This window comes from Anoplolepis gracilipes, chromosome 9 (genome assembly GCF_047496725.1).
Source record: "Anoplolepis gracilipes chromosome 9, ASM4749672v1, whole genome shotgun sequence".
NCBI lineage: Eukaryota > Metazoa > Arthropoda > Insecta > Hymenoptera > Formicidae > Anoplolepis > Anoplolepis gracilipes.
In genome coordinates this window covers 2,499,789-2,515,416 of record NC_132978.1, presented here as the reverse complement: position 1 = coordinate 2,515,416, position 15,628 = coordinate 2,499,789, and the positions used below count along the sequence as shown (strand labels likewise).

Below are 15,628 nucleotides of genomic sequence, written 5' to 3'. Positions count from 1 at the left end.
ATATATATATATATATATATATATATATATATATATATTTAACTTGTCAAAATTTTAATAATAAATGGCAAATGTCCATTTGTAAAATTACTTTTTTTTGTTATTGGGATTCATAATCTCAAATATTAAATAATATAATAATAAGAAAATATTCTATTCAGTATATATTATATTCTTACTTGTTAAGAATATCTGAAAGTACTCTTTAGAAGATTTTTCTCTTAAACTAATTGTAAGAAGATCTTCTTAACGTTTATTTTAAAGAAATATATTATAAAGTTAAATGAAATATTCTTAAGCTGAGAATATAATTTTTTCGGTGTATGTAAGATATATTAGCATGCATGTCAATCCCTCTGTCGGCGGGTCATTAAACATTTGTATCTTTAAAATTGTTTTATAAAAATCTAATATATATAATTAAAATAAATATTTCATGTATTTTATGTCTTGCATAAAACTGGAATAAATCATATATTTTTATTTTTTTAAATATTTTTCTTTTTCCTTCAATTTTAATATACAAATGGTATATCTATTTTAACAAAAGTTAAAAACAAAGTAAATGAAAAATGTAATATAAAATTTTCTCTTGGAATACGTACAAAGAGAAATTTTTTTATAATTTAAAATTGACCCAGAGTACGGCATGCACGCATTCCGCCGTCCGAGGGTTAAAGCAACGAATTTATCTACAATCTACATCTTTATCTACAAGTCTATTAATCTACATCTACAAATCTCTACACATATCCGTTGCTTTAAAATATAGTAAAAGCTTTTTGTCACTCACCGACACTGATGCGCAACAGCGGAGTTGTCGATATTGAAGCTATGTTATCTGTAACATACAAAATAAAATCCAAATTATAGCAGCGATTTTAAATAATTAATATTAAAGAATTTATTATTATACTTAATAAATTTATATTCGATGCGTACAAGAGTAAGCAGATATATATAAATATGCAACAATTTTGTAAATTAAAAAAAAAATTTTTTTTTAAATAAAAACTTTATAAGATTTCTGTAAAAATCTTTATCTCTGAGTTTCTCTTCATTAATTCATTCAAATAAATGAATCGAATTCATTCGTATAAAGGATTTATAATAATTAATCTACAAATAATAATATACAAATTATATTTACCCTGGGGTTGCTTCGCCGATGCAGGATGCCTTTCCTAGGCCTCCTTCTCCTCTCAGATTGTAAGGGACGTCAGGAACTATTGTTTTATACGCGCGATATACTTTTTTTAATTTGCTGAAACGGCACAAAAATAAAATCGCGCAATATTTTAAACCGTACAAAAGTAAAAACGCGCGACAGTTTGACGCCACTCCCGCACTTTTACGCGCGATACTTTGACGGCACTCTCGAATTTCGAAACGATCGAAAATCCTATTTTATCACGCGCGAGAATCATACTTAGAGTCGACAGGTCGGGCACAATCAAGCTCCGAAGAAAGAAAGATCAAAATCGGGATAAATGAACGAAAACACTATCGCGATCTCGACGAATGTCAAAAATAATAGCGCGCTATATGTTACTAAGGTCGAATGTTATTATTTTATTTCGGAGTCATTTTAGACGTACTTTAATACGTCAAGATTTATCGTAATATTATTACGTATATTATCGTCGCGAGAAACGTGTACGGCGCGCTCGACCTCGAGGTGACCGAACGCGAGGCGCACGTGCCGGCACCGGCGCCGACTCGGAGTAAAAACACGTGCGCACACTACGCCCGCCGGAGTAAGAATGAATGACTCTTGGCTGTCACTAGTCACGTACGCCGTACGCGCCGGGCTCCCCTCTCTTACTATGGAATGCGTGACGTCAAAGACAAGGTCGAGTATGCTCATTCTCTCTCTCTCTCTCTCTTTCTCCTCGCGCCAGACAATAACAAATACGCGCTATACTACGTGATATAATTTAACGCTTTGAAATATGTACAATCAAATGATTCTAAAATACATATAAAATTCCTTAACTAAAATGATATTATTATTCGATTTAATGCGATATATTTAAAATACATGAAACGCGATTACGAAATGTGTAAAATACTTTAACGAGAGCAATCTTATGACTTACTGTATGACTATTATAATTGCACGATTTATTTATTATATTCTAAAAAATTATATCAATGATGTGTGTGTGTGTGTGAACATTTATTTGTAAAGTTTAATTATTATACGTCTATAAATATATGTGTGTATCTATAATATAAATTTCTATCGCTTTTACAAATAATTGTTCACACACACACACATCATTGATATAATTTTTTAGAATATAATAAATAAATCGTGCAATTATAATAGTCATACAGTAAGTCATAAGATTGCTTTCGTTAAAGTATTTTACACATTTCGTAATCGCGTTTCATGTATTTTAAATATATCGCATTAAATCGAATAATAATATCATTTTAGTTAAGGAATTTTATATGTATTTTAGAATCATTTGATTGTACATATTTCAACGCGTTAAATTATATCACGTAGTATAGCGCGTATTTGTTATTGTCTGGCGCGAGGAGAAAGAGAGAGAGAGAGAGAATGAGCATACTCGACCTTGTCTTTGACGTCACGCATTCCATAGTAAGAGAGGGGAGCCCGGCGCGTACGGCGTACGTGACTAGTGACAGCCAAGAGTCATTCCTTCTTACTCCGGCGGGCGTAGTGTGCGCACGTGTTTTTACTCCGAATCGGCGCCGGTGCCGGCACGTGCGCCTCGCGTTCGGTCACCTCGAGGTCGAGCGCGCCGTACACGTTTCTCACGACGATAATATACGTAATAATATTACGATAAATCTTAACGTATTAAAGTACGTCTAAAATGACTCCGAAATAAAATAATAACATTCGACCTTAGTAACATATAGCGCGCTATTATTTTTGACATTCGTCGAGATCGCGATAGTGTTTTCGTTCATTTATCCCGATTTTGATCTTTCTTTCTTCGGAGCTTGATTGTGCCCGACCTGTCGACTCCAAGTATGATTCTCGCGCGTGATAAAATAGGATTTTCGATCGTTTCGAAATTCGGGAGTGCCGTCAAAGTATCGCGCGTAAAAGTGCGGGAGTGGCGTCAAACTATCGCGCGTTTTTACTTTTGTACGGTTTAAAATATTGCGCGATTTTATTTTTGTGCCGTTTCAGCAAATTAAAAAAAGTATATCGCGCGTATAAAACAATAGTTCCTGACGTCCCTTACAATCTGAGAGGAGAAGGAGGCCTAGGAGAGGCATCCTGCATCGGCGAAGCAACCCCAGGGTAAATATAATTTGTATATTATTATTTGTAGATTAATTATTATAAATCCTTTATACGAATGAATTCGATTCATTTATTTGAATGAATTAATGAAGAGAAACTCAGAGATAAAGATTTTTACAGAAATCTTATAAAGTTTTTATTTAAAAAAAAATTTTTTTTTTAATTTACAAAATTGTTGCATATTTATATATATCTGCTTACTATTGTACGCATCGAATATAAATTTATTAAGTATAATAATAAATTCTTTAATATTAATTATTTAAAATTGCTGCTATAATTTGGATTTTATTTTGTATGTTACAGATAACATAGCTTCAATATCGACAACTCCGCTGTTGCGCATCAGTGTCGGTGAGTGACAAAAAGCTCTTATTATATTTTAAAGCAACGGATTTGTGAAGAGATTTGTAGATGTAGATTAATAGACTTGTAGATAAAGATGTAGATTGTAGATAAATTCGTTGCTTTAACCCTCGGACGGCGGAATGCGTGCATGCCGTACTCTGGGTCAATTTTAAATTATAAAAAAATTTCTCTTTGTACGTATTCCAAGAGAAAATTTTATATTACATTTTTCATTTACTTTGTTTTTAACTTTTGTTAAAATAGATATACCATTTGTATATTAAAATTGAAGGAAAAAGAAAAAAATTTTTTAAAATAAAAATATATGATTTATTCCAGTTTTATGCAAGACATAAAATACATGAAATATTTATTTTAATTATATATATTAGATTTTTATAAAACAATTTTAAAGATACAAATGTTTAATGACCCGCCGACAGAGGGATTGACATGCATGCTAATATATCTTACATACACCGAAAAAATTATATTCTCAGCTTAAGAATATTTCATTTAACTTTATAATATATTTCTTTAAAATAAACGTTAAGAAGATCTTCTTACAGTTAGTTTAAGAGGAAAATCTTCTAAAGAGTACTTTCAGATATTCTTAACAAGTAAGAATATAATATATACTGAATAGAATATTTTCTTATCATTATATTATTTAATATTTGAGATTATGAATCCCAATAACAAAAAAAAGTAATTTTACAAATGGACATTTGCCATTTATTATTAAAATTTTGACAAGTTAAATATATATATATATATATATATATATATATATACATAGTTTTACTTAATTTATATATATATATATATAAGATATGTCAAAAAAGTATTATGTAAAGAAGAAAATATTCTCGTTTATTAAGAATATATCTATAAGGAGAGTTTATAAAAGTATATATTTCGAGAATATAATTTTTTCAGTATATACATGATTATATTATCTTTTGCGACTTTAAACGACTGAATGACGTACAACGCGTCTAGAAAACGATTATAACATCGTACGATCCTAAACAAATACAGGTCGTCTTATTTGCCGGCGATAATAATTAACCGGCAATAAGAAGGAATTATTTTTCTTCTTTGATCTCTGGCTAAAAATCGAGTCAGAATGAATATGGCCAGGAGCAACAAAGGTAGGTCCAACTGGCTAGAAAAGTACGTGGTCAAATATTAGCCTCGTACCCGGCCAACACCCGCCGGACAATGGGCAGAGGCGCAGAGCGCCCATTTTTTAATCCTATCCAAGCGCTCTACGAGCCTCGAGCAAAGCGGTCCTTTCCGTTTCCGGCCATCTTGTCGGCCACCCGAACGAGCCGACGAAACCGAGCCCCGCGAGAAACCGTCAATCACGATCCAACCGCGGATCCATACCCGAATCGATACGCGCCGGCATAGATCGATCGGTCGGGGCCTTCCGCCCACCGAAGCGCGCACAAACCCCGCGACATTCGCCGATCGATATTGATATCGATCGCACAAAAATATGAGTATATTCTAAAGTAAAATATTACAAAGTTTAGAATTAAATATTACTAATCGCGTACAAGTATGCCAATTGGATAATCGGCATTAATTAACAGTAATTAATAAAGTTTCTTTTCTCGAAATTAATATATCAAACGTCCTGCTCTTAAATTTGTAAATTCAAAGCGACAAGTAGATGAATTAAATGTCATATAAATTAAAATGCTTGTCAAGTAAAAATTAAAACTTTTATTTTTTATTTTATCTTTTTTAAAATAATATGTAATGAAAATTAATGAAATTTTTACGATTATGACAGCGAACACGATATAATTCGGACAATTTTTACTTAAATAAGTAAAAAATTAACATTTTTCTCTAATTAAAAAAATTTTGTATATATATGTATACATATAATATATCTGATTTTTATTTCATTTAATTGAATCTATCGATATCTAATAGTTTATTATTGTATTTGTAGAACAATATAATATTCTAAATTATTAAATTGTTGAAAGAAAATTTTGTTTTCATATAAAATAAGTTTTAATTTGTAAAAATGGCGTTTAATAAAAGAAAAAGAATTACCAAAAATCAAGATATTATTGGCAAAATTAGAATATTGACAATATTTACATGGTTATTTGATATTAAAAGTAAATTATTGCCAGTGTGGAGAAATAACAAATTATTTTTAGGTGAAAGTGAATATAAGCAAAATGTGTTAATAAATTTTGTGGACATAGCACGGATCGCAACCAAAACTGTGCACATTATGTGTTATCCATTGAGAACATTCGTCGACGTTGGCTATGTAGTTCAATGTCCACAGAGGGCGTATCGCTTTCAGGGATCTCGTAAAACTGGGCCGTGGCGTCTCTCACGGTTCTCTCTGGAACAAACTCAACAGCTGTTGTCCAAAACATAAAACATGGCGAAGTTTACCCATGCCGTGTGGGGTCTCTCTTCAAATTTTGCAGCAAATCGGTATTTTTCTCGATTATTGACGTGAGTAAAATTAAAATTCTTTTCGTTGTCATGTATTTAATTTTACATATCACGAAGTAGTTTTACATAATATGTAATTCTTTATATTTCATTTTGTGTGTGTTCCGAAAACATAACAGAATATTTGCAATTATATGTATTGTGATATTCTAATAAAAAATATGATTAAAAGATATGTATGTATAATTAATATTGAATTAAAAAACTATGCCTATATATATATATATATATATATATATATATATATATATATATATATATATATATATATATAATTGATATTAAAGAATTTATAATTTATAGTCCATGGTATAATATATCTATGGTCACGTCATCCCGAAAAACATCAACAAATACTGCTGTTAAAGCTGAAGATGCTTTAATCATCAGTGACAGTTGCGTAAAGCGCTTGAAGGAAATAGTGAGCGATGGCGCATGTTTGAGAGTTACAGTGGAAGGTGGTGGTTGTTCTGGATTTCAATACAAGTTTGATTTAGACTCAAACATACAGGAAGACGACAAGTATGTATCACAAATGTCTAGTGTGTAAATAATGATGATTAATAGGAATATTATGTTTTGATTTACAGAATATTTGAGAAGGATGGTACCAAAGTAATTATAGATTTTACATCATTAGAATATGTTAAGGGCTCAACAATAGAATTCCATACAGAATTGATACGATCTGCCTTTAGGATAACAAACAACCCATTAGCTGAACAGGGATGTAGTTGTGGTGCGAGCTTTGCTATTAAAATGGAGTAAATAAATGTATTTATTTATATTACATTGGCTAAGAAGAATTATAGCTTATATAATGTAAATTTAAATTTCAAACCATGTTATTGAGATGAATTATATTTTATTTATATAATTAATACACACAAAGCAATATGTACAATTGCTTTGGGTTATACATTAATTTTATCACAACACTTACTATAAACAGTAGCTGTACATATTTCTTATATCTCTTTTAATACAATAAAGAATAGATTACAATTTACAATTGCAAGTGTCAGTTTATACATGCCTTATATAAGAAATACTAAAAAAATTATATATATATATATATATATATATATATATAGAGCTTTTTATCATTATTAATAAATTTAGATTGTATAAATTATCTTATATCAAGTTCGTTATTGTAAATAAGTATGAGCAAATAAGAATAATCGTTGCACATATAATATAGAAGAAAAGTTTCTTATAACATAAGTGTTTATAAAAAGAAAATTGTTGATAAGTTTTTATTTTGATTTTATAAATAATGTAACATCGAGTTAGAGAGCTCTTTATCGCGCGAGTTGAAGATACGAAGTATGCATAAAAATTCATGAACCTCTGCTTTAGTAATACGAGCTGTATATATACATTATAAATTATATTTAATTCAATGATCAATGAAATTATACTGCTGATGGAATGTCAATAATTGTTCTTTGCAATTCTGATCTGGATCACTTTTGTTTTCCTTTCTTACTATTCTGAAAAATTACATCTTTGATTAAATGCTCTTAAAAGATTACAGTTTCTTTGTTTATCTTGTGTACATATTTTTACCTTATTAGCTAGTTCAAATTTCAATTGCTGTATTTCTTCTGTTTGGCAGATAAGTTTCTCATTCATGTTAGCAAGATGTTCGCTCATAGTATTGAGCTGTATTTTGTAATTTCCATCTTGCATTTCTTTCTCCTTTTGTAAACTATTATAATTAGAAAGTGTCTCTAATAGTGCTGTTTCACATTTCTCTCTCTTTGATTCACTTGTATCTAATTGCACATGCATAACTTCGCTCTAAAATACAAAGAACAAATATGTATATATAACATATTATAAAAGAAATATATAAAAATAATTTGTTTATTAAAAAAATAAGATTTAAAATATATTTCATTACATTAGCAGCCATAGCTAAGTTTTTTATGTGACAGATGTGTTTTTCATTTGTTATTCTTTCAATTTCTTCTAGAAAATAATCTCTAATCTTTAATTCACGAGCTTCGATTTCTTCTGGTAGTGCAAAAGGTACACTCAACTTGCCAATCTGTTAACAAGAAATATAATTATATAAGTAATCTACAGTTATACATACAAGATATATATATATATATCTTTAGAAGAATAGAATAATATATATACGTAATAATAATACCATATTACTTATTTCCATAGATTTTAATACATCATTATCAATTTGGGAAGTTGCTCCAGTTTTCTTTTGTTCCAATTCATCATATTTTATCTTGAGTATATGATATTGAGCTTTCCAGTGATTAATTTCTTTCTCTAAGTCACATGATTTTGCATAGAAAAATTCATTACTTTCTTCTTGTGGTTTTTGCGGCTTTCCTTCCCCAAGTGATTTTGACGATCTACGCGAAGCAGACGGTGAAGAAAATGGCGATGGTTCTGTTTGACGATGATTTGAGAGTATTCCTCTCGTATCAAAATCATAACCGTCGCGTCTACCTTCATTGCTGGACCACGATACAGTTTCCTCTTGTTTTTGTCTGTCATTTAATTTCCTCTGTAAGTCATTTCTCTCTCTTTCTAACTTATCTATAGTGCTTTGATACTGGCACTCTGATTCTACTTTAGACTTTTCGCTATAATCAACCTTATATTCTAACTGTTGTATTCTCTCGTATAAACTTTCAATTTCGCTATCTTTATCACTAATCTGTGATAATAATTGAGCATTTTCTACTATCTTCTTCTGAAATTCTTCATCTAAGATATTGTTTGGCGGCGGAGATGGAATTTGACTATTGTTTTCTGACACTTTGCTCTTATTTTTCTTAGACTTATTCTGTGCCTTGTCAAGTTCCTCTTGCAGCACAGTTATACGCTTTGTCAATTGCTGATTACGAAATGTCAAACTGTCTATTTCCTGCTCAGCTCTACGGAGTTCCACTTCCCTCTCTTTCAAATGATTCCGAATATCGGTGTTACGTGCTTGTTCCTCTATCACAGCCTTTTTCAAAACATTTACTTGCGCACGAATCTGCAAATAAAATTACTTTTTACAAACAACTACCTATAAATAAAAACTGCAATAAAATATTGAAACGTCATCGTAACGTGCATCGTAAAAATCAGTTAAAATCTGTTAGGTTTTGTGAAAATGTTGCTCACTTTTGAGTATTCCGCAGCGATTTTCTGATACTTTGTCTGCAGCTGACCGTTGACACCCTCCATACCTTCCTATCCCCAACCTATGCGTCTCGTTAACGCGCCCCGACTATTCCGCTGCGTATTATTATTATTATTATTGATGACACCCGGACATGATTCACGAGACTTTCGGATATTGTGCTCGTGTTGCCGGGACACGCATCGCGCATTCCTGATGATGTCGATGTCGATGTCGGTGTCGTCGGCTTATCGGTTGGTCGACTTCGGGACAATTATGGTAAAGCCGCGCGATCGGCGAAATCGTATCCCGCACTCCATCCAACACGCAACGCGGCTTCGTAAGGAGCGCACACACTCTAAACGCATTCGTGCACTCCAATAAAACGCCCCCAAGCGCGATAGGCGCCCTATCGAATCATACCGAATCCAGCGTGCGACGTGCGACGTGCGACGTGCGCGAAGTCAACGTCACTTGTCAAGAACGCGCGCAACCAGACGGAAGCTGGTTCTTACATACATATGTATATATTTTTTATTATGTATGTATGTATGTACATACTTTCAAATGAATCCAACGCATTCAGTTTCGCGGATACATATCGTATCGGCCGTGTCTATCTTATCGCTAGCAAGAATTGCGTGATTACGCAACGAATGATAATCACGCGACAGATAAGGAAATTCAAACGGAATGACAGGTATTTTTATGAGAAACGTATGGTCAGCAAAACTTATTAAATTTCTCGCGTGAAAAAAACTTGAAAGTCAATTAAAAAATTCTAGTTATTTATTATTTACACTTGACGCTAATAATATATAGATCGTTTAATTTACATTATGATATTTTTTTATTTCCTTACATTGGATAAAATATTATCATAAGTTCTTATTTCATGGATCTCTCTAATTTTAACCATGAAACATAATCATTATCATTCTCGCGTCACAAAAAAATTTGTGCAATATCATCTCATATATGTTATTAACTAATAAAGACGAAAGAATTCTAAAAATCTATTTGTTATTGTGACGCAACTATACGTATAAAATAGATAGAGGAATCTACAATTCTCTCTTATTTAATATACTTTTATTAATAATAATTTTTATTTTTTAATTCATCCATTTGTGTGTATTATTGAGTTTTATTATCTATATATTATTAATCTATATTATCTTTTATCGTACGCATTATTAGTTTGTTCTGCACACAACGTGCGCACGTGTAGTATTTAATAAAATTTAATATATAATTAATTTATATATCATACACATATATATATATATATAATATATGTATATTTCATACGCACATTTACCAAGGCATATCGATAACTACACTAGTTACCTGACCGATAGCGTGATGTTGATACTGAAACTGACCGCGAGATGGCACGTAAGGTATTGCGCGTCTCAAGATGGAGACTATTGACAAATTCAGTGTACGTTTGAATTATTTATATCTTTTCCTCGCGTGTGTTTTCTTGATATTGAGAAACAATCGAATGAACGTTGGACATTTTCGGATAAATATTATGTGTTTCTATAACCGGTTTATCGAGTCGTATGTAGGAAGAGGCAACGATCGTCCTAGATATTTTCACAAGGTAAAAGTTCGATTCGATTTTGAACGTTCCAACATCATAACCCTTGTAGATCACACATTTTTTGCTCTGTTCCTCTGTCACATATAGGTCACAATATCATAATTTTAGCTGTTTCAAAATGCTTGAAAAAATTCCTACAAAAATTACATATATTTCTTGACAATTGTAAAAGATATAATCATGTAGGATAAAAATTAAAAAAATAAATTTTGCACATTATTTTTACCGATTAAAAGGCCTCCGGGATATTTTATTGTTAAAATATCAATAGGGTAAAAATAACCCACAAGCATTCCTTTAGTGGTTGACAAATATGTTTACGATGATAATTCAGAATCTTGTCAAAATATATATATATATATATACACATATGCATAAATTTGAGTAACCATGGATACCGTATACAGATTTACATTTATATTTATGCTTTTATTTCTCGCTTGGCGCGAAAACCGGATTTCACCGCGAATGCGCGATGATACGAGTCAAAATGTTAAAACGCCACACGCTCGCGTCTCCCTCGCGTTTATATTTTTTGTTTCACCCTTTTCGCTCCCAGCGCGCCTATTATTCTCGTTTCTTTTTCAGCGAAGAAGGACGCGACGTATTTGTCGGCGGATACAGCGGGTCTTCCATCCTGCTGCCCCTACCCACCTCCTCTCTCTCAACGTGCCTCTATCCACCGAGTACAACTCCGTTCGCCGGAAGTAAGAGCCTCGTCGAAGGAGAGTCAGCAGTTGCGAGGGTGAGTCGTCTTCGTTTTCTTTTCTTTTCCTTTCCTCTCCTTCTCTCGTCTCTTTGCATCCACGCCGAGATACGTTTACGTATATCTGGGCATTAGTCACGCTCGTTGGAGCTTCTTTCTTTAGGGAATCTTCATCCCGAACGCGCGTCGCATTAAGTAGCTCACTGTATCTTCTCCTTCCCATCTCTATATTACGAAAGTGTGCGTGCGTTACGCACCGTTGCTGTAATTCGTGCAATTTGCATGATCAACGATAATTCTGTCGTCTCCTCTTGATTAGTGTGGCGAAACACGACGATGAAATATCGCGAGATTTCTAATTAGAAAGAAATATCAGTTTAAAAAGGATAGTAAAGATTCGTAAAAACATTACGTTACATTTATGTTATAATGTGTTCTATTTATTTTCTCTAGCGTGTTTAACTCTATTTTTTTAATACCTGTTATCTCCTGATAGCATACACTTTACATACTTATTGTATTATACATGTATTTTATTTTTGCATATATTTACTAAAAAGTTTTTCTGTTTTTTTTTAATATTGAAACAAGAAAAATATTTAGAATGATACATTTAAATTTGTAAAATAATATTTTACGCCTCCAACATTCAACTGTATTAAAAAATTATTTTAAACGTTTCTATTATTTAAGAAAATAGATAATAAACAATCCGTTTTCTGTGGATATTCCCATTAAAGTTTACCAAGTTTCATTCTCAGTCAACTGATTCTAAAATGTTTTTTTCCACTGCGTCGCGCAAAGTTACGCTTAAAAGCAAGTAATTCCATCTGACGTTATGTTAAAGAGAGAGAAATTTAAATACCACTGGCCTTCTTCGGTTACACACGCGCTGCACGCTGGCTTTCAGTTACATACGTTTCACAAAAAAGCACGTAATGACACGAGCGATATCCTGAGAAGCGCGTTCGGACGAAGTTTAGCGGCGTGATTTTTACGGCGATTAAATTACAAACAGAGCGGAAAAAACTGTTTCGGACAACGGAGCGATAGAAAGCGACTCGGTGTGATACCCGGTACATCGGCAAAAGAATGTATGTCGTCATCGAGAGTTCGTGTATCAAATGAGAGATCGGTGAGAACAAAAAGATTTGCGGATGTATTTCCGTTGAAGTACACAGAGTACGAAGGAGAAGAAACTACCATCGCCACCGTTGCTTGTTCACTCGTTCGACCGCGAACGTTTTGGCCCCTTTTTAACCTGACATCGAGGAATTTACAGTCGCGAAAAGGGGCGAGTCGAAGAAAGTCGCGTGACCTAAAACTCCGGGACAGGGTAAGGTAAGGGAAAGCCGGGCGAACGTCGGAAACTAGTGGTACGCCCAGAGGCAAAGAAGCAACGAAGTACGAGATAGGAAATAGCTGAAACATTCCCTTGGCCTTCGGTCTCTCTCCTTCGGAGAATTTAATCTTTTTCCCCGCCCCGCGCGAGGAATACCGGAATTTTTTTTTTCTTACCAAACTTTGCCGCATTGTTCTTTTCCTGTTCGTAAACTAACCGTACGTTAATGTTGCGCGTGTAAGCACGTCGTGAAATTGCAACTTTTACTTTCGTGGAATTTTTGGCAGATGATTCAGAGAAAAATGTAAATGTGTGCAGACTTTTGTAACGAATTTTGCTTCAATAATTTAGACTATTTACGTCGATATTTACATTTTTAAATGAAAATGTTTGCTATTTGATTTATATTAATAATAATGCATATAAGATTTTGTATCGTGCAAGATATACATTGTATATAACTTCTAATAATTTAATTACGTATTAATTAATTATTAATTAATTATTGCATTTTTTCTTCATTTTATTTTTAGCATTAGTGATTTGGGCAAAAGTGTATAAATTATAACATATATTAAAATAATCATGGATATTACGATCACTTTGAGTATTTTATTCCTAGTTTATTCACTACCTTTGTTCGTTGCACTTCTGATCCTTACTTTATCTCTCGCTGTGATAGTTTCCCTCTTGCGCTCACTGTTTGTATCTCGTTACCTAACTATTTGGTTATGATTTGATAGCGCATCCCTAGAACATTGCAAATACTCGAGGATTGTCGGAGAGAATTGAAAAATTCTCGAGAGAAGTTAAACGATCAACGATAATAGCAAATGAAATATATTACTCTTAATTAAAAGTTTAAACTAAAAGTTTAAAATAATTTATCTTTTGAGTTATTTTTGAAAATGTCTATAATGGTCATTTTCTATGACAATTTAAAGTGAATTACGACAATCGAAATAAAGACTGAAAACAGTAAGAAAAATGTAGCAGAAAATCGCAAATAAAGTAGCAGGTCGCGAGCAATCTGATATTTTTAAATACTTATGTCATGAAAGTTTAATGCATATTTCGCGGATTTAGTTCATGTCCTACATTTCTTTCTAGTCTGTTGTTTTTTTTCGTCGAAAATTCTCGCATACAAGGGTATATTAGCGACAGGCGGGAGATCGATAATATTCTATATAAGTTTAAATCGATGCTTCTGGCACGGATTACATAAAAGTTACGGATATTTACAGATGTATACAGATCTCGGAAGCAGATCTCGTGCAAACACGTTTCGATCACTTTTTTTTTTTTTTTTCGTGCGTCGTCAATTTCAGGGCCAGGTAGCGGCCGAAATAAGGGCGGGAGAAAATAGTCCCGGTCCTCATCTGCGAAGTGTTTTCGTCGTATACCTGGTTTCTGAAGTTCCACGTCCGGTAGTCTCGTGTGTGTACGTGCCCCAGGTGGTTGTCTCAAATAACACCACCTAAAGCGAGTAACTCGATGCCGGTGGATCCTGCGGGTGTTTGAACATAGATTGCGTTACGCGCGCGCGTGCTCCATGTATGCTCACACGTTTTTAGATTATCACGCGTTCTTGTATCGTGTGCAGAATGTGAAAACCAGTTTTCCGATTTCTGTAAGAAATGTTTCGTCTACGAATAATACGTAGAAATTAGAGAAATGAGAATCTCTTTTTACAGGATAAAAATTAAGTAAATTCATTATTTATACGGTCTCTATCTCTGTGACACGATCTGTTTATCTCACATTCTGATATTGAATATTCTCATGTCTTTGCATGCCGAATAATTTGACGAAAAAAGCAGCAGACTGCAAAGAAATGTAGGAACATGAATTAAATCCGCGAAATATGCATTAAACTTTCATGACATAAGTATTTAAAAATATCAGATTGCTCGCGACCTGCAACTTTATTTGCGATTTTCTGCTACATTTTTCTTACTGTTTTCAGTCTTTATTTCGATTGTCGTAATTCACTTTAAATTGTCATAGAAAATGATCATTATAGACATTTTCAAAATCCGATATTAGATCAATATTTTTTTTCGTAAGTTTGTCATATTTGAATGGGAAATTTTTAATTAATGAGTTTTTATGAAAAATGAACAAGTTGTGAAAAAAAAATGATGATGCGCTTTGGCTTTTCTCTCTGCATTTGCACTGAAATGCATTCGTGTTCGAAAGAGTGAAACTGCGAACTCACGAAACCGGCGATAAATGAAACAACAGCTGGAGAAAACGAGGGATGTCTTTGATTTTCTAATGGAATTTCAAAGCTGCTTTCCGTCGGGAATTTTCATTGATTCCCGTTGAACCGTTACCGGTTCCCCACTGGCGAAGGAGTAGATGTAAAGACGCTTCTCTAGGATAGGTTAGGTAAAGGTAACGGGGACGAAAGAGGAAATAGAGCACCGAGTTCCGGCGCTCCACGATCGTTCTTCGTCGTTGTCGTCGCTTTTCGTCGAGCGGAGCTTTGTAATTTTAATTATTTCATTAGTGGAAATCCTTCGAATATACAAAGAAAGGAAGGGATCGGAGGCGGGGTTTCTCGCGGACATTTCTCTCACGCCTAGAGGAATTCGTTCGCCGTCGTTGTCGCTGCTTCTATTTTTCTTCTGTCCTTCTTTCTTTTTTATCGCACGTCTTCTCCGCCTCTCTTTCACCTCTGGATTTTCACT

General features: G+C 33.1%; 3 protein-coding genes across 8 annotated transcripts in view; 2 read left to right on the top strand and 1 right to left on the bottom strand.

The window, feature by feature from the left end:
* Positions 1–5,997: 5,997 nt before the first annotated feature.
* Positions 5,998–7,122, top strand: LOC140669661 (iron-sulfur cluster assembly 2 homolog, mitochondrial). Its single transcript, XM_072899695.1, has 3 exons — positions 5,998–6,133; positions 6,437–6,655; positions 6,724–7,122. The coding sequence occupies exons 1-3, from the start codon at positions 6,057–6,059 to the stop codon at positions 6,899–6,901; spliced, it is 474 nt and encodes a 157-aa protein (XP_072755796.1). The 5' UTR covers positions 5,998–6,056; the 3' UTR covers positions 6,902–7,122.
* A 125-nt stretch (positions 7,123–7,247) lies between these two features.
* LOC140669660 (uncharacterized) lies at positions 7,248–9,762 on the bottom strand. Of its 2 annotated transcripts, none has more exons than XM_072899693.1 (5): positions 9,281–9,762; positions 8,298–9,149; positions 8,043–8,189; positions 7,706–7,939; positions 7,248–7,624 (listed from the first exon to the last, which is right to left on the bottom strand). In XM_072899693.1, exons 1-5 carry the CDS (start codon positions 9,341–9,343, stop codon positions 7,622–7,624), a joined length of 1,299 nt encoding a protein of 432 aa, XP_072755794.1. In that variant the 5' UTR covers positions 9,344–9,762; the 3' UTR covers positions 7,248–7,621. The 2 variants fall into 2 exon arrangements, with proteins under 2 accessions (XP_072755794.1, XP_072755793.1); XM_072899692.1 differs by having other exon boundaries at positions 7,255–7,629.
* Positions 9,763–9,858: 96 nt separating this feature from the next.
* Positions 9,859–15,628, top strand: part of LOC140669659 (nephrin) — a 380,112-nt gene continuing 374,342 nt past the window's right edge. For 3 of the 5 annotated variants that reach the window (XM_072899679.1, XM_072899678.1, XM_072899686.1), the window contains exons 1-3: positions 9,865–9,978; positions 10,604–10,887; positions 11,476–11,632. Coding sequence is in view for 2 of the 5 variants with exons in the window: in XM_072899677.1 (XP_072755778.1) it covers positions 9,972–9,978; positions 11,476–11,632 (164 nt within the window). In the remaining 3 variants the exon portion in view is untranslated. Of the gene's footprint in view, positions 9,979–10,603; positions 10,888–11,475; positions 11,633–15,628 lie in introns of all 5 variants that reach the window. The other 2 variants (XM_072899677.1, XM_072899676.1) reach the window with 1 other exon arrangement.